Genomic DNA, 21,664 nt, shown 5'->3' with positions numbered 1-21,664 from the left:
CTCGCTTGCCGTCCGATCTCCACTAGACACTACAGCACGACAGACACCAGACAAACTTCTCACACTCATACTCGTTCTTGGGGGTCGGGGGGTGTGACGGGTCAGATTGATTTACTGAACAACCGATAAGTTGCTTGACTATGTTGTTTAGTTCAGCACTATCTTAAGGATCAGCTTGTAAACTTCATTCGAGCCGTCGTTATAAATAAGAAGTTGTAGGGTTTCTGCGACCGGTTGAGGTGGTTTCGTGCCATATCTTTCCAACGTTTCCCGAACCTACCGCCTAGGAAAGCCCACAACTGGCCAAGAGCCCAACGTACAACCAGCAACACACGGGGTGCTGTAATTCATACGTATTCTTAAACCAGTAGTTGAAGAAGTCCATAGTTAATATTCCGATGTCGGACTACCACCCCACAGTTGGCACACTAGCATTGTGTCCATGGAAAGTTGTGAATCATCCACAATCTCTGAAGGTGGCAGCAATCTTTCTAGGTAGAAGAACCAACCGCATCAGCAACATTGACTCACCGTGACCTGCACGGGCGCAGAAATTTGATCTCGCGGCACATTCGTCTCATTCTGGGCGAGTTGTTGCGCCAGCGGCCGACACTGCTGTTGGTGGAATCGGCACTAAATCGTCTTAGCCTTGAGGAGACGGCAAATAGCGGCAAAGTCAGCCGGATGCAGCGCACCTCGTGCAACATAATCCACCGCTCTCGCACTCATGTCTCGCTAAACGAGTTCACACATAGACACGTGCAGCGGCCAAATCGAGCCATGTGTACACACACACACACACACACACACACACATTCATTACGCGCCGCTTAGTTCGGTAGCTGCATGGTCGCGCACTATCATCGCCACTAAACAGAAACGTGGTTTATCGGATTTGTGAGTGTTTGTTTCTGTGCTTCTTAAATGCACCATGACGGTCACCTTTGTACACTAGGGCACAAAGTATGTAATGTAAGTTTTAACACAATAGCCCTAAAGCAAAACAAATCCACGAGGGTTAAATGGTTAGCATACCTCCTATCTTCATTCAAGTGTTATGTACAGCAGCATTGCCTTCTACAAACAAAACTCAAAACATATAAACTTTTTTTCATTGCATTTAATTCGTTTTCCCCCGTAATAGTTGCTGAGTTGCTCATTAGCGACTGCGTTGGTTACCCGTTGCTCATGCTAACTCGTCAACATTAGCAGCAGAGCGGCAGTGGGGAAGCAGACACCGCGCGCTCTCTATTTCCACTTTCGATTTCATAATATTCACTATCAGCCGATAATTTGATTTATATAGCCGCGTTCGTTAGAGATGGAAATTTCTGAACCCCATTCATCAGCACCCTGGGTCGGTCGGTCTTGGTCTTGGAAGCATTGAGACGCGTTTTTACCGAATAGTCACTCTCACTTTCTAACATCTAACTTGCTGCGGTTACTTGAACTCGCTTGAAGTTGACGCTGTGAGGGTTAGCTCGGCAAGCTCTGTTTTGGGAGGAGAAGATCGCATTTTAATACTCCTTTCTCCCCTGACGGGAGACTGCCGTTGATGATTGCTAAATTAATTAATTAACTTGATTAATTGAGCCGTAATCGATTACGTGATAGCGAACAACTTTTGCTCCATTTTCTTCGGGCGCTCAATTTATGTGTGCGTGCTGCTGCTTAATTATATCCGGTTTACGGTGGATGTCAGTAGCGGACCGTACAGGAGTGGCCAATGTCATGGCACTCACAAGATGTTTTTAGCTATGGCAAATCGATATCATGCTTTTATCTCCAAGGATATTCTAATCTTTTTCTTCCTTCTTGGTATTTTTAATTAGCAAATTGCATGCAGTCTGATGTAAAATTTCTCATTCAAACCATAAAATTATTAGTTATATTCTCAGATGTTAAAGATGTATTTGTCTTATCCATTTTTTCCTCCCAAAAGCTAATCAATTCATCAATTCTCCCCTCTTGCCTTTCCTTTGGCACGTTTGCAGGCGCATCATCGATGGAAACGAAACGATGTGAACTAAAGAGCCGCACCTTCTACCAGGCAATGATCGCCGAAAGTGAACGGGGCCTGGCTGTGTAGCATAAACAACTCGAGAGCATAAAGTTAAAAGGCAAAACGACAAACTATCGCAGCATTAGAAACATGGTGCAGATTGTATGCTGACTGTACGTGAGTGTGTGTGTGTGTGCACATTTTCATTTTGGCTGCACCTTCTTTTGCACAAATCACCTTCTTTTTTTTGTTGTACCGGTTTTCGATTTCTTGTCTACGATTGCTGTCATTATTTCAGGCAGTGAGCTTTTGCCCTTAGAAGGGAAGAAACACGTTCCCTTTCACCTGGGCCCAGTCGCACACGTGCACGTTTCTAACAACAATATAGCACAATGTTTCCCTGGCGCTGTTTATTCCAAGACATGCGAAAATTGAATCAAGATGAGGATAATATTTTTAAAAAATATTAAACACTAAATATGCCTATCCCAGCTAAGACAAAAAATGATTTTTATATTTTTTTTGTTATACTTTGTTTTTACATTTGCAATCCTGAAACTTGTCCACCGAAAGCATCGTAATGAACCTTCGACGAAGAAGGTTTTTTTTTGTTTTGCTAAACGTCGTATACAACGAACCGCCACAAACACAGCGACTGTACCCATGCGCTTAGAGGTGCGTCTTGTCAGACAAAAAAAAAAACCGAACGAAAGTCTGCCCGTGCTTACAACTTTCTAAAACCAATACTACTACCCCCTCCCCTCCCTTAGGACCAACCAACTCGGACGGAGCCGAATGGTCATTTCCTGTCTAACGCAACGAGAAACGTGTGCACTCTTCGGCGCATGCCGGGGTCGTCGTCATCGGCATCGTCGTCATCATTATGCACTCACACCCTGGCGAACCTCTCTCCCTCCATCGATGCGATCGAACATCTGTGTGCTGCAGTAAGATCTTGTACGATGGAAGAGGGAGGGGGGTGAGGGGAGGAAGAGGAGGAAACATTAGCGCGCGTTCGCAACCGGTCGTCGCGCTGAATCGAGAAGCAAGCGCGGAAGATGAAGCGAACACACCATTCAAACGTTCACTAAACGCAACCATTGACTAGCGCGCAACAGACTTTGGTCGTGGGTTGGTGTGGGGAGGCACATGAGCGCTCGTGGCAACTAAACGCGGGATGCCCTGCGACTAATAAGCTGCGGGCGCGCGTACATAATGTCTCCGGATGCGAAAGTACGTTGTGTGTGTGTATGCCTAGGAAACAGTGGGTTTAGGGTCACTGAGATGAGATGAAAGCCAAGCTGGAAGAGGGAAGTGTACGGAGCAACCAGTTTTAATTGCACTGCAATTTTATCGTTACTTAATCGAAATCTAATTCAATTCATACTTTCTCCACAGATTCTAGGCCTTGCAAGCGTTATGCTTTAGTGAGTGTTTGTGGTATGTATTGGTATTTCTAATTATACCTAGAATAATTCCTACTTCAGTGTAGTGGTGGGAGCTCGGAATCGCATCGCATCGCTGAAATCGATTCCAATTCCGAAGCCGATTTCGGAGCCGATTCTGGAGTTGGCTACGGAATCAATTCCAGAATCGCAAGGGTCCGAAATCAAAATCGGCCCCGGAATCAAAATCGACCTAGGAATCGCAATTTTCTCCGGAAACGGAATCAGAATTGACTCCAGAATTGGAATTAGCTCCGGAATGATAATCAGTTCTTGAATTAAAATAAGCAGTTTCACAAGTGAAATCAGTCCGGGAATTTCCATGAGAATGGAACGTTTACTAGTAAATTTGTATTCTTTACTGCTATCAATACGTAGTCATTGGATCCAAACGTCTATTCTTAATAAAAAGCTGTAACCGACTCCGAATTCGAAGCGGATACTGATTTCAAAGCCTATCCCGATTCCGAAGCCGATTTCGATTCCGGAGGCGATTTTTAGTCTGGAACCGATTCTGGAACCGAATCCGAATTCGAATCCGATACCGAAACCGATTCCGGAACCAATTTCGGAGGCGATTTCGGATGTACTATCCGGAATCGATTCCAGAAAACTTCGCAGCTAGCCGAAATCGATTCCGACGAAAACTTCATATTTCCCATCACTACTTCAGTGTTTGTAGCCCTTATTGTGCCCAACGTACGTTGTCACTCTTTATTCCAGATATCATCAATGTTGTCCGCTTGATTGTAAGTGAACACAGCACAACGTACAGCAGATGAAACCATCTGCAAATTGCAGACAGTGTTGTACAACAAGTACGCACTCCGATGCGAGCACTAGGACGCGTGCAAAAGTAATGGAGGAAAGGGAGGTATTGCTAAATTGTTGCACTTTCTTTGGGAAACGTCGAAAACCAGACGCCGAAAATTTCACCAGTGTTTTTGTTTACATTGTGTACCCCGAAACGATCGTACACAACTGCCGTGCCGCACAACATTAACAACCTCGTAACCGTAAAACTCATGGTTCGTGTTGAAACGCACACCCTTGGCAACTTGCTTCTATTTTCCCGCCAAAATCGAAGGAGTGGCCCAGCGATGCACATCGAAACTCGCGTATGCGTAAAGTGAGACGAATCGGTAAAGTCTTGTAGTTTGTTTTTTTGTTTTCGGAAGAAAGTTTGTGCAACTGGCGCAACGACGCCGAAGCGCATGCATGTAATAGCATATGCCCGATGACATGCGGCGTGACAGATGAGCTTTTTAATGATAATGCCACGCGAAACTGAAAATGGCACATTGGTGGTCCCCCCGCCATGAATGGAGCGGTATACTTAATTCACATGAAAGGACGGCATTGACTAAATTAAACTACGGGCCAGCTTTAATTGGATACTGATATGGGGGTCTCATTCGCGATAAAACTTTCGACAATGTGAAAGTGTGGCCGGTCACAGATTGTCGGTACATATTTTGCACACTTGCACTTACAGCGGTTTTTCGGGAAGGAAGGCTAAGAAGAAGTGCAATTAATTTGTCAACAATTCATTTCATTGCTCTCTTCTTTTGTGAAACATACGATTGATTACGCCTAATAAGAAATCAAATATTCATTAAAGCGGCTCTAAAAACATATGTTAATAAAACTGATTGAAGTGGATGTGTTTGATCAGAAAGTACGTATTATTTAATCCTGATAAAACTCTATTCCAACAAAATCGTTTCAAATAACCGCTCGCCACAAGAAAGAGAAAGAGGAAACAAACACCCCGAAAAGGGTAAACATACGAAAAATAGGACAAGCCATAAAGCAAACCCCCCAAAATCGCTGTGACGCAATCAACACCACCACGGCGGACGCACGCACGCACGCTTTCGGGTGGGTGAGATTTTGGGATCGAATCAATCAAATCGATCCCCTAATGAGTTAAATAACAACCCACTGCCCGTCGTCTCGGACCAGAACTGGCTGAGCTGGTAAACCGCGTCTTAGACGCAACAAACTCCGCCGCACCTCACACATGTGTAGAGATCGTGGCAAACACTTACCAAATATGAGAATAGTCAACATCAACTTCAATTTACTGCAAACAAGGACACGGGTACGTGGACGGTGTGGTGCGTTGCGTGTCAACTTTCGTTCGCTGTGAGTGTGAGAACAAGAAAAGCTCGCCAAATGTTGTCTAACTCAATTGAAGGTTGTTTTTATAACGATCTGAAACGAAAAAAAGAAAGCACAACAATTAGTTTGACAAATGTTAAATCAATTTTGGTGATTCAAATAACTGTTAGAAATGCCCATTGAACGCAGCCATAACGACTTCTTTCAGGAACGAGTGTTACAAATTTCATGTGATTTGTTTATTTCTTCAACCTCCGTATGGTTCGTACCAGCCTAATAAGTGTGCCTTTCCATGTGGGACGATTATCGATCTCGATTGGTGCTCCCTTGCGGTGTCTTCCCAGCATGGTGAAGGAAACACACACACACCCAGCCAACGACGCAACCGAAACCTTCGTGGGAGCGAGCTGGTTTCGCTATCGATCAGCAGCGTCACGACGAGTCGCAAAAACAGTTAACAAGTGGATATAGAGATCCTACACGTATACTGCGGGTGCCCCTTTCTGCATTGCCTCAGGACCTGCACCTTGTGCAACCCTCTTAACCGAAGCACGGCGGCTGTGAAAGTGTTTGGCGAATCGTTACCGCTCCCCCCTATGTATAAATGATGTGCAAAACGTTTAACTTGTAACATTTTGTGGGGCCAAACCCTCGGGAAAGCTCGGCAGTGTTGTGTGCAGAAGGTTAAAAAGATTCAGTATCTTCAGTCGACTAACGTTGGTTTCACACTAAAACTGTGCCTGTTTCATTCAACACAAGTCGAAGACATTGGATAGTTTATTTACTAAGCTAACTCATATATTGCAAGGTTTTCGAAAAAAAAGGCTAAAACATGTTCGCATGTCGATAAAAACCCATCCGCCAGTGAATAGCGTAAATGCACAACGCTAAAGGAAATTGCGGATCAATAAAATCTCCCAACCCCCCTTTTTTCTACGCGGCATAAGGTCCTGTACAACCCTTCAGCGCAAGCTAGAAGTAACTATTGCACACTATTTCCATGTCACGGCCTTTGCGTAACGGTTATGTGAAAGTAGCGAAAGGGTTTTGGTCGTACAACCACCACCCTTCAGCGTGGCCCGCGCGTACTTGCGTTCATTCACCGGACGACAGCGGCACAGCGGGGCAAGCGAAATTCCGTTCGATTGCGCGAGATCGCACCAGAACCGCGTGCATACAGTGCAAACCATGCAATCACGAAGAATCTGCGCCGGCTCTGCAGCGAATCGTGAAAAACTATGAAACACGATAAAGGTCCACCACAAAGTCCATCGTTGGGAGATTGGGCCCCCGCCTCGTGGGCCATCGAAGTATCAGGTCATTTAACTTCGCGCATCGATCGTATCGCACCGATTGGGCAATTTGCGGCCGGGAGTGGCACAGCCGGACTGTAATCACAAACTTGCTCCGTTTCGCGGTTAGGTCAGCGAGAAAGTACAAACCCCCGAAAACGATAGATTATCCTCGGGTGAATCGATGTGCCTCGGTGTGCCTTCGAATTGCACGATCACGAGCGTTGAGGTTAAGTGGAGCAACTGCGGCAAGCATCGATGGTGTCGTGCCGTAACCGCCGGGAGTTCAAGAGTCAAACGCGATAATTTTCTTTTACTTGACCGATCGTTCGTTCGTTGATCTTCGTTTTTAAACTTGGCAGGCAATTTGGGTACCTTTCCAATCCAATTATGGCAATAGTAAGCAAAATGGTTTGGTAGTCTTGAAGAGCCCGTCATGCGTTCAAGCCCCAAATGGACCATGCCTCCATACGTAGGACTGACTATCCTGGTACTTACTTACTTACTTATCCGGCGCTACAACCGCTTTGCGGTCTTGGCCTGCCTCAGGAGTGTCCGAAACCGCTCACGGTCTCGCGCCTTCGTCTGCCTTCGTTATCCCGGCCTTAATGGCGGACGCCTCCACGCCATCTTGCCACCTCAATTTGGGCCTACCACGCCTCCTCTGTCCTTGTGGACGGCCTAAAAAGACTTTACGGGCTGGGTCGTCCGTTTCCATGCGTACAACATGGCCAGCCCACCGGAGCCTGGCGAGCTTAATACGCTGTACGACAGTGAGGTCGCCATACATCTCGTATAGCTCGTCATTATAGCGGCTCCTCCATTGTCCTTCCACACATACGGGGCCAAGAATCCTTCTGAGCATCTTCCTCTCGAACGCGGCTAAGAGGGTTTCGTCAGATTTGGACAGTGTCCATGTCTCAGAGGCGTATGTGAGTACTGGTACTATATAGGTACTATATAGTCCCAGCTTCGTCCGTCGCGACAGGTTCTTTGAGGTGAACTGCTTTTTCAGGCTGTAGAATGACCGGTTGGCAGCCAGCATCCTTGCGCGCAACTCAACTTCCATACTGTTGTCGTTGCTGACCTTTGACCCAAGATAGGTGAATTCTGGGACGACTTCAAAAGTGCGTTCACCTATCTGTACATCACGCCTACGTAGATTCGGATTATTCTATAATGGTATGGTATTCTATCCTGGTATGGACTATCCTGGTATGGTAACAATAAGTCACTGAAAGCCAAGCCCACAAGTGGTACAGGCAGGTCTTGAGGGGTTGTTGAGCCAAAAGAAGAAAAAGTCTTGAAAGCATGAGACATTCGTCTGAAAAACTAAAACGCTTATCAGCCTTATCGTTTCATTGACACAGAACAGCTTGACAATTATTTTATAAGGATGATCTCAACTAAACCAACAACTTCAAACATGTTGATGGCTGATAAGCAACCTTTTTTCTATAGACATTCGAAGCATTTAGCTCAATGATAAGAAATTGTGTCTGCTAATGTCTTTTTTTTGTTTTTCCCTAAAACACTGTAACTGTATATACAAACACACATGCATAGCAATTAGCTTTAATTCCACAATGTATCATCGTTTCATAATTAACGGGGTTTGTAAACGGGATTAATTGGAACGAGCACCAAGCCTTATTAAACTAATTCAACGTAAACGGGAAATTAATTTTCATTACGATAGAAATCAAAGAGAATAGGTAAATAATAGAAGGAAACCTCAGCCACGTGCACGACCACTTACGTCTTACTTCCTCTACCAAAAAACACAACCCAATCATCAATCGATACCGATTCCATATCGTGCTAGTTGAGGTCATTAAAATAAACAAAAGCAACGAAAAAAGGTTCGAAACGAGAAACTCGAAAACCGCCAACTCATTTACCTGCGCTGCACCAAGCCTCAGGTTCAACCTGGTGGGAAATGAACTGAAATCGAAGAACGATCGGAACGGAAAAAAGCTTCAATAGATCGGCACGAGAAAACTGGCGCTCGGCGTAGAACATACGGAAAAAGGAGCGCCCAAAGTGTTTTTGGTGAGCAGAACACGAACCTAGACCGAGTGACCTCCGTCTAAACATGTGAAGTTTGTAAAAGGCCCGCGGAGTAAATTAGGTTTCCGCTTTCGAACGAACGCCGACGGGGCGGCGTGTCGTGTCGTGCCATACAGTCACAAGCTGGGTGGAAAAATAACCTTCACATACACGCAAACAATAGTGTTGTTGCACGGCAACAAAGTGGAATTAAAGCCAACGTCGTTGGTTGAAAATGGAAAATTGTTTCACGGTCAGGTGCTTTCGATGGGGGACCAATTTGGTTAGTTGTTTCCTGATTTCTGTGCAATACAGCGAGAGAGAGACAGAGATAGAGAGAGAGTGAGAGAGAGAAACAGAGAGAAAGAGAGATCGGCTTACCGATCGTTCAAATATTAATTGATGTACAAATATAGCGCACTAGTGAACGAAAATGATTCACTTTCAGCTTATTAGACCGAACTTTGTAATAGCTGCATTCGTTCCAGACAAATCACACTTTTCTACACACCAAAAGCAGCGATGGTACGATAACCTAGTTTGCATTTGAAGATAGTGGTTGTTGCTTGCTCTCCCGTCGTGTAAAAAGGGCTTTGATTCGTGTTTATCTGTGCAAACAGAAAGCTGAGCAGTACAGCTGATATGAAAGCAACGAGTGGTAGTATAAAAGTCTAATTTTGAACACCGCAACTATCATTGCCAACACACATACAAACCAAAGAACAATCCGTTAAGGGTCTCCAAGGGGATTTTATCAAGAGGCACCACTTGCAAAAGTAGTGAGAACGAGTGTTCGCACTGAATTTCGTGTTCCGCTTAACAAGCACGAGATAATGTCAAGTGCAGGCAGCTCGGATTGTGATTCACACACTACAGTTTCTCCTCTTCAACTGCATAATTGCATGATTTGCCAGTGCATTTTAAAATAAAACAGTTAAACAAATTAGTTTTTGAGCGATCTTTTCAAACAAACGATCTTGCCTTTATAGTTTGTGGCGAAAGTGGACGAGTGAGTATTTTGGGGGATGTGAGTAGCGGGACAAACACACGCACACACACACACGAAGATAGACAAACAAAACGACAAACAACACAAACTGGATCAATCACAGCTCCACCTTAGGGCAGAGGGTCGCGGTGCAGCACACAGTCTGGCCGCTCGTAAAGCATATTCCAAGTTTCGGTTTAAGAAGGAAAGGAGTAGCAAAGAGCAAGAAAACAAAAAGTCAAGTCAGTAAGCTAAGCGCGTCTTGCCCCGGTTGCTGCTTCGTCCCAACGATCGCCATATCCGTTCGGTAGAAAGTCGTCGCTTTCGTCGCACCTGCCGCCCAGGTTGAAACAGTTGGCAAAGGGTCGGTGTGGCCAGCGTCCTTCCCTGACCTGTCTTCGCCGCGAGAGCTTGCCTAGGTCCGTCCAGTCCGTGTGCGCTTTTTGGTGCTTGCTGTGGTGTTGAACCTTTCCTGCTTGCTTTCGTGGCTTTTAATCTGTTCATTTTGGTTTCGTGAAATGAATGAAGTTAAGATGCTGCTACCTCCTGTGCTGTGCTTTCCGTTTGGTTAGGATCGTAGTTCATCCTATTTCTCACACATTCCCACACAATCACACACACATACAGACGCTTTACCCGATTTACGCCTGCGTGTTCTAATGTCAGGAGAACGTCCAAAAACGGAAATGAGATTTCACTTCGCTCTGACCGGTCTTGGGCACGGATTGATTACAAGGAATTGGGCAAACCTTTCAGTTTGCTGTTTGGGATTTTTTTTTGCATAATGATTTCTTTTTTGATTGTGTGTAGAAATCCTTCTTGTCTTTCATTCGATGGTTCGGTCCAGATTGACAGCGGAATGGCAACAACGCCTAATGAGGGGCTTGTTGCCTCTTTTTTGACATTTTCGAACGTCGATAGGAATCAAAATACCATCATTTTCATAGTTAATTTTTAACTCCCTATTGGCGATAAAAGTATGGCACGTTAAATCAAAGACGAAGCATTTACAATAGCCGGTAATCTACAGTCAGATTGAAATGATCATTTTTGAACAAAAAAGCCTACAACGTTGTTACGTTTACTTGCAGAGATTTTGAGATTTCTAGACACTTTTAGACACAATACTGGAGTTTCCAAACGATATTGAAAGAAGCAAGTAGCGGATGTTACTCCCCAACGATCTTCGCACGACAATACCAGCCACCAGTCGTTTCTGGTGCGTGGGCAGCTTTAATCACAATTATAAATGACCACTATGCCCGAAGGTCAGCCCAGTGGTGGATCGCAACGACGAAATGGAAAATAAACATCGAGACGAGGGAAAGAACACGCTAGCAGGGAACTTGTTTTCAAAGGGTTTTAGACGGCCGGGATGCAGGGAGAAGGACAGGGGAAGGAAGCTGGCCAACTGGTGCATCATCCCCAAACATTCGATCGTCACTGTATGCGTGACCGTTGATGCGTATGACCCTCTAGTTTTCGGTAACAAGGGCATAATCGAGAGCTGCTTTATGGGCATATGTCGTGCTTGGACAAATAAATTTTAAACGTCAAACATAGTTCAAAATTGACAAAACTTTTACAATATTTTCTATCAACAGTGAATGCTGATACATCCAATGAAACTCTTTCTAATGTTATCACAATTAAGCCATCACAGCAGCACCATTCCTCCACTGCCCTCTGTACCGTTTCCATCGCAACGGAGGCGTGCCACGATCTTAATTGAATTCGTGTGACCTACGGGAGGAGTTGAAATTGGCACGATTCCGCTTTGAAGTCGCGCGACAGTTAGCCATTTAACCTGACTTATCGTCAATTAAGCGCCATTAAACCTTTCGTGATCTCGGGCTCTTTTTTGATGACTAGATCAATGTTCCAGGTTTTTTTTATTTTATTTTCATAAATATCAAAGTCCACGTACCAAAAGTACGTTCATCCAACATTGGTCTTGAGTGGTGAATCATCCAAAAAAAAATTAGCTTGAAGTGTTTGTGTGTGTGTGATTATTTGTTGATGTGTGTATCTGTGTGTTTGTGTTAAAAACTTACCGTTCGTTAGTGAATGGGGTTTTGGGGGATGTTCTATACTAGCTGGGTTTCGATAGATTCAAAATAACACTACTGCACTGTGGGGCACAACATATCACTTTTGCCACATATACGTACGCCAGCAAACATATTCAGCACGCTAAAAGACGAAGAAACAGCATACCGTGGCGCACATACGGTTGTGGAAGAGAAAGAGAACGGAATGGGTGTGCATCAGAAAGTGCCGCTACACACTGCTTGCCACACGTCAACGAATAAGAAAAGCAGAAAGTATCCAAAACTATAAGAAACGTGAAGGAGAAAATCGTCCTCCGCGTCCAGTGGCCCCCGGTGGCTTGGATGGATCGATCGATCGATGGGAGAAACTGCAAGGCCAAAGCTGAGGGCAGCAGCTCTACCAAGGCGCTGGCATTGACTCGCTACGGTATGCAATTATCCCACTAAGAATCACAACCCACTAACACACATACACACAAACACTAAGGATATGCAAACGGTTGATGAAAATCTTCCAGAAACACGCAGGTTCATCACCACAAACTTACATTCGATCACGATTTGTTTGTTTTGAGACGAGAGCCGACGATGAGTGTGACCTCACAGCACGACGGTTCAATTTGGAATGGCGTGTTGACGTAACGGCGCTAGCGTTTGAAGCAACAGTCAGCTACACTCAGTAGGTTTCCATAGCCGACGGTTGGAGAGACATAACGCGCAGGGTGTTTTCTGCAACTGTATGGTTTATTTTTAGGCTGAGTGTAAAACAGTGGGTTGTGCTGTTCCAGCGGAATGACATTTAAAAAATAATCGTTTTGTAGAAAATGGAATGAAATAAACACATTTTTGTCGCATTTATTAAAAAAGGGGAAAATTGATTGACAGCATTAAAATAAATGTATAGAAATAGAGCATTAATGTAATGTAAATAATATTTTAAAAAATAATAAATGAATCCGCGCGCATCCCTTTGTTCATGCATTTGACATTCTTCACCCTACCCAAGTAGCAAATCCAAATTCACAACAAACGCACGCGATAAGTTTGTTTTTATTTTTATTGAAACGTACAAAATAGGCATTTTCCCGCGAGTAGCATAAAAGGAGAGGTATGTTTTAATATAAACTATTTTCATCAGTTGGTGGTAAAATATATTCAGTTTATGGCTCCATTCCGCTATCACACTGAGTGATTGTCCCGGGTAGATTATCGTTATCATCGAAAATAAAGAAGCATTAATGGAAGGGGAGGCGAGGAAAAATCAAATGCAAAAAGTTTGGGCGCGCGCACAACTGCAGCGGAAGCACCACACCGCAGGACAAAGAGAGCACGGGTCAATACGGGTGGACCAAACAAATGGCAAGGAAGACAAATTGGCACCACCCCGCCATCACGGGCGGTAATAAACTATCTCGTGTGCTCGTTGCGTGACGAGTTGTCTCGTCATTAATAAGCGACAAAAAAGAAGGTTTACCGAAGAATAGCTTCTACACGGAAAAGCGACGGAATAGATCATTGGTGGGAGTACGTTAATTAACATTAATTTTGACACCAGCCAAATACCATCGCTTGTTTGTTGTTTTTTTTTATTGTGGTTTTGCTATTTACGAAGGCGAAGGAAAGTAAAAATAACCGCAAGAGTATTTACTGTTTTCTGTCGCAGGAATATTCACAACAACGCCGCGAGTTGGACGCCCAGTCTCGGCAGGCATCGGGGTCTGATCGATAATCCCTACGGTGTGTGCATTTATTTGTTGGCCCGTACGTGCAGTATGATTTTAATAATATCTCAAGGAACTCAAGCAACACAATCGCTCGTGTCGACGGATGCGCGGAAGTGCCACCGGTGCCGGAAGGAAAAGCGAATGCCGTGTTACCGAATGAGCAAGGTGCAATAATGAAACCGAATGACGGTGTTAAACCAGCAGACGAGATCGACGAAAGTCCGCTAAAGCTCGTTAGCAAACAGTTTCTCTGCTGCACTCCGATACGTTTGATCCGCTGGCATGTGAGTTGTGACCACGACGTTCGTTGCGTGTTGTGAGTGAACTACGTCCCAGTAGCAGTGTCATTATCATTATCATTTCTTTAATTTTCTTTCACGTTTTACTGTGCTGTTGATTTTGCTGCCGTGTGCGAATCCAATGGTGGTGTAGGGTTTGCTAGAACACGAACTAAACTGGGACGAGCAGGCGGCACTGCTGGACGCTACTGTAGATCATCCGCTGGTCCAGCGCTACCCACTCAGTGCCGAGTATCAGGGCGCCTTTCTAAAGTACATCATCGCGCAGCTATCCAGCATGAACGCGGAGCATCACGACCGGCTGATGGAGAAGTATTGCGCGATGCTTTCGCCCGGTACGGAGCTGCCCCTGGATGATCCGTCGATCGGGCTCAGCTACAAGCACTACGAGCTGCCGCACGGACAGGGCGTAATATCGCTGAAGGAGTCGGGCGCGTTCGTATCGGAAGGAACGACGGGTCTGTGCAGCTGGCAGGCGGCCAAAGCGCTCTGCGAACACATATCGAACAATCGGGACGATTTCCACGGACGGAACATCCTCGAGCTCGGGTCGGGCGTGGGCCTGTCCGGCATCTATCTGGCGAAATGCTACGAACCATCGATCATAGTGATGTCGGACTGTCACTCGTCGGTACTGTCGGCGCTGAAGGAAAACGTTCGGCTGAACTTCCCCAATGCTGCGCCGGTAGAGTGTGACAATCCGCTGGTCAGCTTGCTGCTGGACAGTGGCAATACGCTGATGGGTGTGATGGATCTGGACTGGCAGTACATCAGCGCATCCAATCTCAGCCAGCTGATCGAGCCGGACGTGATCGTGGCGGCTGACATTGTGTACGATCATACCCTCTTCCCGGCACTGCTGTCCACGCTGAACTACATCTTCTGTCTGTCGCACAATCGGTGCAAGTTCGTGCTCGCTTGCACCGAACGGAACCAGGACACGTTGAACGAATTTCTGCAGCTTTTGAGTAAGTGGTAGAGTTGGCGCTGGCGTGTTCACTGAGAGTCGTTATTTATGTTCATTTCTCTTCACAGTAACGGCAAAGTTCCGCATTAACGAAGAGACGGTTTCACCATCGCGCCACTTTCATTGGGATAGTAGCGCGTCCAACATACGTATCTTCACGATATCAAGAGCATTCTCCTAAGCTACTCACATTCGCACCGCATTACACGATGATCAGTCGTCGAGAGTTGCAATTTCCTTCAGCTTTTCAAACAGAGAGAGGAATAGAGAGAAAGAGAGAGAGAGAGATATCATTTTCTATTACACTTCGACGCGGAGTACCTTTTATCACACTTCACCACCGCTACCACCAAAACGCTATATGCTTTGGTTATGCTTCTATCTAAAATGAAAACTTATCCAAACTATACTTACTCTATTGTCTATCTTTCACTTTCTAAATGAATGTTGCAAAAAAAAAAACGAATGGAATTGTAACAATTTTCATATTCTCAATGCCAGAGGGACCACCAGAACCAGACAGCAGAACCGTACACATATGATACAACACCAAAAGGGAAACCGCAGAAGAGATTACGATTCAACCTGAAAAAGACAAACACACCTACAAAATTACTCACACACACACACACACACACACACACACACACACACACACACACACACACACACACACACACACACACACACACACACACACACACACACACACACACACACACACACACACACACACACACACACACACACACAAATACACTCCCAAACATACCACGGATCGGAACAAGTTAACCTGTGTAACCTGTGTTTTAGATACAAACAAATACGTCCACTTTAGCTCAACACTATGTGCTAGTTAATGTATGCTAAATATATGTATTTTAGTGCAATTTATGTACCGATGTACACGTTTTATTTCATCGCATGACAAGTTTTCGGAGTTCGGACCCGAAAATTGAACTGAACGGACTGCAGTTACCACACTATAATACATACAGCTGTTGCTTCATCACTTTACCCAGCAAACATCTCATTCCAAATGCGAGAGGTCATCCAGTTCGGGCGGAACCTGGATGATATCTTCGTGAATCTCTTCGTGCCCATTGTTACCTCCGGACGAGCCCGAGGAAAGGAAAACCGTCGGTTTGGCGATTATGTTAGCAGCCGGTCCGGTCTGGGTTTGGTTTATGATAACCACCTTCTGGCCGATTGCCGTACCGCTGCTTGGTGGTGCGCTCGTGTTCGTTGATGACGTCATCGGTGCCATGCTGCCGCTGCCAGTCACCGGTTCCAGCTTAATCATGTTGGGCTGAATTTGCACGGTGGTTGTAGCGGCCGCTGCACCACCCGATACGCTGCCCTGGCGCTGTATGATGGGACCTACAAAATCGTCTACATTTCAGTAAACGGCGTTCGGATGGTGGGATGCAAAAACAATAAACAATAAACGAACCGATCGGGAAAATAATGAGAAGATTTTGGGAATGGTACCAAACAGAACATCGATTGAATCACATACCTTGAGATGGGGACGGCGTTTGAGCACGCTGGGGCACTATCACAAACTTTTGCTGGGGTGGTTGGGACGCCTGACTGCCGGTGTTTAGTACGGCCACGCCACCACCCGCTGCCGTTCCGGGGCGCTGTATCGAGGCTGTAGCGGCAATCGTTTTGGCCGCCGAAATAGCTTGCGGTGTTTGGGGCCTGGAGGGTGTTGCCGTCAGGACTACCGTGTTGCTGCTATTGTTGCTCGTGCTAACCGTAATGGATGTGGCGGTCGATGGCGTAGTACTAGAGGCCGATGAGCCACCCGCCCCACCAGCACCGGACGAGGGCGATGCCGACCGTGCCTTCACCACTGCCTGGTGCAACGTTTGCCCCAAGCAGCCGTAATCCCGCTTGTACTCTTCCACCAGATCGGGTGGATTTCGCAAAGTTTTCAGTATCGGCGGGACGCCCTTCTGCAGTATCGCTCGTATGTGTCCGGCAGCAATTTTATCCGTATTGCTAATGTTGCTAGTGATGCCCTGCAGCAATGGTTCCACGCGCTCGGAGATGAACTTGAGACGTGGTATGATGAACACCTTCGTCACCTCCGTGCCCAGCTCGGACAGACCCTGCAGCGCGCCGTACATGGACGACAGTGGCGTTTTATCGTTTTGCAGTGCCGCACTGAAGAGCCGCGTCACACGCGTTTGCAGATTGTTCGTGGAGGTGTTGAAGGTTTTACAAATCTGTGCCATCAGCCGGGCGGCAAAGTCGCGCAACGCCCAGTGATTGTCCAGCTCGGGGCGCATGCAGAGCTGCCGCGAAACGATGCACGTTGACACACAGGGAATGAGCTCGTGTAGCTGTGGGTAGAAAAAGCGCGCGAAAGGGAGGGAAGTACATCAATAGTTGCGTCTTACTACGCCCCCTTGACGGACAAACGATCCATTACTTACATATTTTTCCAGATACAGTGCCGGATTATCCAGCAGCGCGCGTACCATTCGCATGAGATAGATCAGCAGCGCAAGGTTGTTTTGCACCACGTTCACTTTGACTCCTTCCGCGATGAACGTGCACATTCGCGGTAGCATTTCGTGCAGACCTGGATCGCTGGACAGCGACGTCAGAGCTTCCGCACGACGCGCCTCATCGGAACCGACACATGCCTCGGTTATCTCCTTGTAGTACAGCTGCTGCTCCACGGAAAGTTCGTGCTGCGCCAGCTGCTTCACCTGCACAGTTTCCGAGTTCTTGAGCTTGTGCTTGTTAATGGTTGGCTTGCCGGTGGTATCCTTCTGATTGGTTTTGTCCAGCTTGTGGGCCGGATTGACCGAATCCAGCGCCTGCACATCCTTCGAAAGGGGTGGTGGATTTTCGGGTACAGTGGGCTGTACGCCCTCCACCGCCAACCAATGGGCACGTAACGATGGCTCGAGCGGGATCTTGGGCGTCTGGCCCTGCACCATTTCCGTCAGGTCGACTTCTTTTTCCTCTATGAAATGCAGTTCGCGCCCACCGCCCGAGGCAAATCGGAAGGGAATGAAATCCCGCGCCACAAACCCGTACTGTGGCTCGATGTTACGCACCTTCAGCGAGTGGTCCACGTCGGCAATGGACAATTTCATGCGCTTCGAGTGGTGCATAAACTTGACCGCGTCTTGTACAATCTGCTTCAGCTTATACGACACATCGTCCGCCAGCTCCTTGGCCGCGTCATCCGGCAGGCTTCCGACGCCGATGCTTTCCGCAATTACCTTTATCGATTCCAACGAAAGCGTGGAGCCGTACATAGTTTTGTCACGATCGCCCATTTTGTTATTGTTCAGCAGTTGGTTTTCACATGAAATTGGGCAAACAATAGGCAGATCGCATTCCGCTGAAGATGTTTACGAGAAGCCGAACTTGTTTGATTGTATTTTTGCTGCTTTCTTTGCAGCTCGAATCATTTACCCAAAGAGCAAATTAACATTCAGGCGTAGATGTCAACAGCTCGATTCCAGTGCTCGAAGTTTATTTAACCCTTAAGCTGGCAACCGAATATCCGGGACTTTTTTTCAACTTTAAACTGCAATAACTCATTGCTTTTATAGCCTTGAAACTCCCAGCCGTAGCCACCCAATTTTTAGTTTTTGATTTTTAGGTGCATAAATTGTAATTTTCAACATGCTATAAGTATTTTATTTTGATTTATTTTCAAATTGCCAACGCATTTGGCAACCAGCATACGCGAGTATTCCATACATTTTGTATGGAGATTAACGTTTTGCTTCTTCTTCGTTTAGTTTTGTATTTATTTTGTGCTTATTTTATTATTTAATTCAAGCGATTTAAAATTCAACTAGACCGTTAGTTTTATTATCAAATGAAAAAACGTAATGAATATTTGAAGTAGAAGAGAATATATGGTCGGCATTACTTACTTACGGCATTAAAAGATAGAAAGCATTGTTTATCAATGAAAATCGTTAATTTTTTGTGTCAAAACAAGCCAATTTACATGTGTAAATTTGGTTACTACACGGTTAATCCTTTTTCATTTTAAAGTTCAATAAAAGCCGACACATTCCAAAATGGAATGTCATGCTGAATAATTATTATTTTCCGATCAAAAAGTCGCGATTCTATATCAATAAAAATAAAATGTTTCTTTTCAATTTTATTGTTTAAAATCGAAAGAAACAATAGCATATCCATCATTTTACAATTGATAACTAAAAAAGAATTCATTTTTCATTATTGAAAAGAGTAAGAAACGTGTAAAAGTTGACTTGGAAAAATATCAAACATTTCACGACTCGTAAATAACCCTTTTGTCAAGTTTTGCTTGCTGCTCGATTTTGGTTTTGTTTGTTGGGCCAATTTGACATTTATATTCACCGCTTTTGTAGACCGCTGTGAAATGGGCACTCAAAATTTGCCACAGTGCAGTGCAGAAAACATCATTAGCATGAAACATTCAATCTTTTAATTTGTTTCAAAAAATCATCAGAACTTAAAATTTAAATCGAAACAAGAAAGAGCTGAAAACAATGGGTCCTTTAAAATGTGCTGCATGTATCTTAAACTATTTTCCCAGCTCGTGTGCATGTGGTTGTTTGTATGCATATTAAAATTGTAACAAATTAAATGTTTGCAATTTAACCACACAAAATCGTTTCTTTTTGTGGCCCTTGCCTTGTTGCTTCATATGTATGTACCTATTCGATGAACTAAGCTTCCTTATCAACGGCAATTTCCACACGCCTGGGCAGCGGGAAAAATCAAGTCGTCCTTGAATTGCGTCGACTGCGTGAGTGACTGTCAAACAGCATGGACGCGTGAGTGCCCCTGTCGACGAGAAATAATCATCGCTTTGGTCCCATTTTTCCAATTTCATCGGTTTTGTGTTGATTGGCTCGCGGTGCGACGGGTGTGTGTTTTCTTTTACCTTCGGCGTACTGTTGTCTGAAGCGTCGTGCGAGATCCTTTCCGGACAAACCGACCAGCCCCGGGGTAATCGATACGCGAAAATCCCGGAACCTCGCTGCCTTCACCTGCGTGTGCTGTGCGCCGTACCCCGTTGATCCCGCAACTTTTCTTCCGGCGACAGTGAATTCTGCGACCGGGTCGCGCGAGACGGACACGAGGAACCACCATCCGACCGGTCGCCACCATCCACCGACACGCACCTTCTCCCGGGGTCACTTTCTACCTCCGGTCCCGCGTTATCCCTCTGGCCTCCCCCTGTTCCCCGTAGAGGACAACCCGCGTCAATCCCGTGTATCGCGAAAGTGTGTGCATCTAGAAAGCGGACCGCGTGTATCATCATCACTTCCCATGTGCGGTACATTTTCCCCTATCTCTTTCCGTCTCTCTGCGTGTGTATCGCGTGTGCGCGCCATTCTGCAAATAAGTGTGAGCGGGACGGAAGAGGCGTAAAAACTCGCTGCTCTATATATTGTGTGGTGCTGCAAAAATCGGTGCTGCCCGGCACAATCCGCATTATTCCCTTGGTGCACTCCGGTCCCGGGTCCGACCGGGTCTTGTTCGACAAGCCGCACGAAACAGTGTCCACAAGTGGTCAGGTAAGTTGTTGTAAAGCGACATTTTGCATACGCATCATCGGCACTTTTTGCACCAGCAGCAAATTGCATCTATATTTCATGGCCGTCTCTGCATGTGCGGTGTTTATTTTGCGGGACTACCAGGGGCAGCGCTGGTTTTGACGTGTAGAGGTTAGCTTCGAGAAATCGCGTGGATAAAATGACGTTTGGAGCATTGCTTGGGTTGTTTTTGGATATTAGTTGAAGGGTATTTGGAGGAATGTTTTCTCTCATAGCTTTGGATGGGGAAATTCCTAGGATGATGAAATAATGTTCTACTTTTTCATCAAAAACGTGTCTCTTACCAATTGATTTTTTTTCACCATGAAATAGTCTCTTAAGCGCACTCTAACCCATGTACTTGTACAAGGGACTGATTTATGCTGCTCATACACCGGTTCGCACACGGAGGATAATCCTTAAGCTCGGTAGAAATAATTAAGCTGTGCTACGCTAGTACATACGTGTGTGTGTGTATGTGTGTGTGTGTGTGTGCGTGGGTGCCTAACGAAGCCTACGAAAGCATGATAGAAGCCTTGAAATTTGGACAACAGCTGTCGTAACATAGTTCGCACACGTTCCGTTGTTGTAGCTGCTGCTGCTGCAGCTGCTGATTCGACTGCCAACACGTACCCACATACCCACGCCACTCCTCCTTCAACCCCCGGGTAACTGTCCTTCCCCGAGTCAACGGGCTGTTACGGTTTGTGCAATGCGCGTTTTTGTGTGGTGTGCACAGTTTTGCCTGCTGGTAGAACTTTCTATTTCCCCACTAGAAAGCAAAAATTTGTTTGACAACAGTTGCTTCTACCCGGCAAATGTGGTGTGTGGAAATGCTTTTCTCAGCATGATGGGAAAGTTTTGTTCTGCCTCTTTTTACCTGGCGAAATCAAATTTATTGGGAAAAATGATTGCTGAGAAATCGATATACATTTTATTTAAGTTTTTCATACTATCATTATACTTGTCCAAATAAATGAAAAGTACACAAAAAAATGTTATTCGTTCACCCATTACTGCCGTCAGTACTGCGATGCAGTGCGTAAGAAAGAGCAAACGAACATATCAATTACCACAATTTGGTTCATTACAAATAGATAGACAGAGATAGACCGGGTGACAGATAGCTTGTTGAGCTTTTTTTGTTCAA

General features: G+C 45.5%; 4 protein-coding genes across 12 annotated transcripts in view; 2 read left to right on the top strand and 2 right to left on the bottom strand.

The window, feature by feature from the left end:
* LOC1274101 (MICAL-like protein 1) overlaps positions 1–12,660 on the bottom strand; it is a 34,706-nt gene extending 22,046 nt beyond the window's left edge. For 2 of the 7 annotated variants that reach the window (XM_061650184.1, XM_061650189.1), the window contains exons 1-3: positions 12,500–12,660; positions 11,955–12,093; positions 5,499–5,664 (exon numbers count right to left, since the gene is read on the bottom strand). The gene's annotated coding sequence lies outside the window, so the exon portion shown is untranslated. Of the gene's footprint in view, positions 1–5,498; positions 5,665–11,954; positions 12,188–12,424; positions 12,444–12,499 lie in introns of those variants that run through there. The other 5 variants (XM_061650186.1, XM_061650191.1, XM_061650185.1 and 2 more) reach the window with 3 other exon arrangements.
* A 272-nt stretch (positions 12,661–12,932) lies between these two features.
* Positions 12,933–15,835, top strand: LOC1274099 (protein-lysine N-methyltransferase EEF2KMT). 2 transcript variants are annotated; one of them, XM_061650198.1, is made up of 4 exons: positions 12,933–13,059; positions 13,615–13,959; positions 14,108–14,942; positions 15,010–15,835. In XM_061650198.1, exons 2-4 carry the CDS (start codon positions 13,849–13,851, stop codon positions 15,120–15,122), a joined length of 1,059 nt encoding a protein of 352 aa, XP_061506182.1. In that variant the 5' UTR covers positions 12,933–13,059; positions 13,615–13,848; the 3' UTR covers positions 15,123–15,835. The 2 variants fall into 2 exon arrangements, with proteins under 2 accessions (XP_061506182.1, XP_313174.3); XM_313174.6 differs by lacking the exon at positions 12,933–13,059 and adding an exon at positions 13,111–13,475.
* On the bottom strand, positions 15,821–18,382 carry LOC1274098 (transcription initiation factor TFIID subunit 6). 2 transcript variants are annotated; one of them, XM_061650194.1, is made up of 3 exons: positions 17,386–18,382; positions 16,461–17,292; positions 15,821–16,321 (listed from the first exon to the last, which is right to left on the bottom strand). In XM_061650194.1, exons 1-3 carry the CDS (start codon positions 18,241–18,243, stop codon positions 15,972–15,974), a joined length of 2,040 nt encoding a protein of 679 aa, XP_061506178.1. In that variant the 5' UTR covers positions 18,244–18,382; the 3' UTR covers positions 15,821–15,971. The 2 variants fall into 2 exon arrangements, with proteins under 2 accessions (XP_061506178.1, XP_313173.6); XM_313173.6 differs by having other exon boundaries at positions 15,821–16,333; positions 17,386–18,381.
* A 1,333-nt stretch (positions 18,383–19,715) lies between these two features.
* The window catches only part of LOC1274096 (sodium-dependent phosphate transporter 1-A), a 41,308-nt gene continuing 39,359 nt past the window's right edge, over positions 19,716–21,664 (top strand). The window contains exon 1 of the mRNA XM_003436710.2: positions 19,716–20,496. The gene's annotated coding sequence lies outside the window, so the exon portion shown is untranslated. The remainder of the gene's footprint in view (positions 20,497–21,664) is intronic.

The sequence above is a fragment of the Anopheles gambiae genome, chromosome 2 (assembly GCF_943734735.2).
Source record: "Anopheles gambiae chromosome 2, idAnoGambNW_F1_1, whole genome shotgun sequence".
Classification (NCBI taxonomy): domain Eukaryota; kingdom Metazoa; phylum Arthropoda; class Insecta; order Diptera; family Culicidae; genus Anopheles; species Anopheles gambiae.
Note: the sequence above shows the minus strand (reverse complement) of the source record. Positions and strands in the feature narration are given on the sequence as shown.

Bases quoted from the DNA above. Each gene is read 5' to 3' on its own strand.
- LOC1274098 (XM_313173.6), bottom strand. From the start codon at position 18,243: ATGGGCGATCGTGACAAAACTATGTACGGCTCCACGCTTTCGTTGGAA. The intron at 17,293-17,385 runs GTAAGTAATGGA...TTCTACCCACAG, and splicing joins CACTGTATCTGGAAAAATAT to CTACACGAGCTCATTCCCTG. The intron at 16,334-16,460 runs GTATGTGATTCA...ACTGAAATGTAG, and splicing joins AACGCCGTCCCCATCTCAAG to ACGATTTTGTAGGTCCCATC.
- LOC1274099 (XM_061650198.1), top strand. From the start codon at position 13,849: ATGAAACCGAATGACGGTGTTAAACCAGCAGACGAGATCGACGAAAGT. The intron at 13,960-14,107 runs GTGAGTTGTGAC...ATGGTGGTGTAG, and splicing joins TACGTTTGATCCGCTGGCAT to GGTTTGCTAGAACACGAACT. The intron at 14,943-15,009 runs GTAAGTGGTAGA...TTCTCTTCACAG, and splicing joins CGAATTTCTGCAGCTTTTGA to TAACGGCAAAGTTCCGCATT.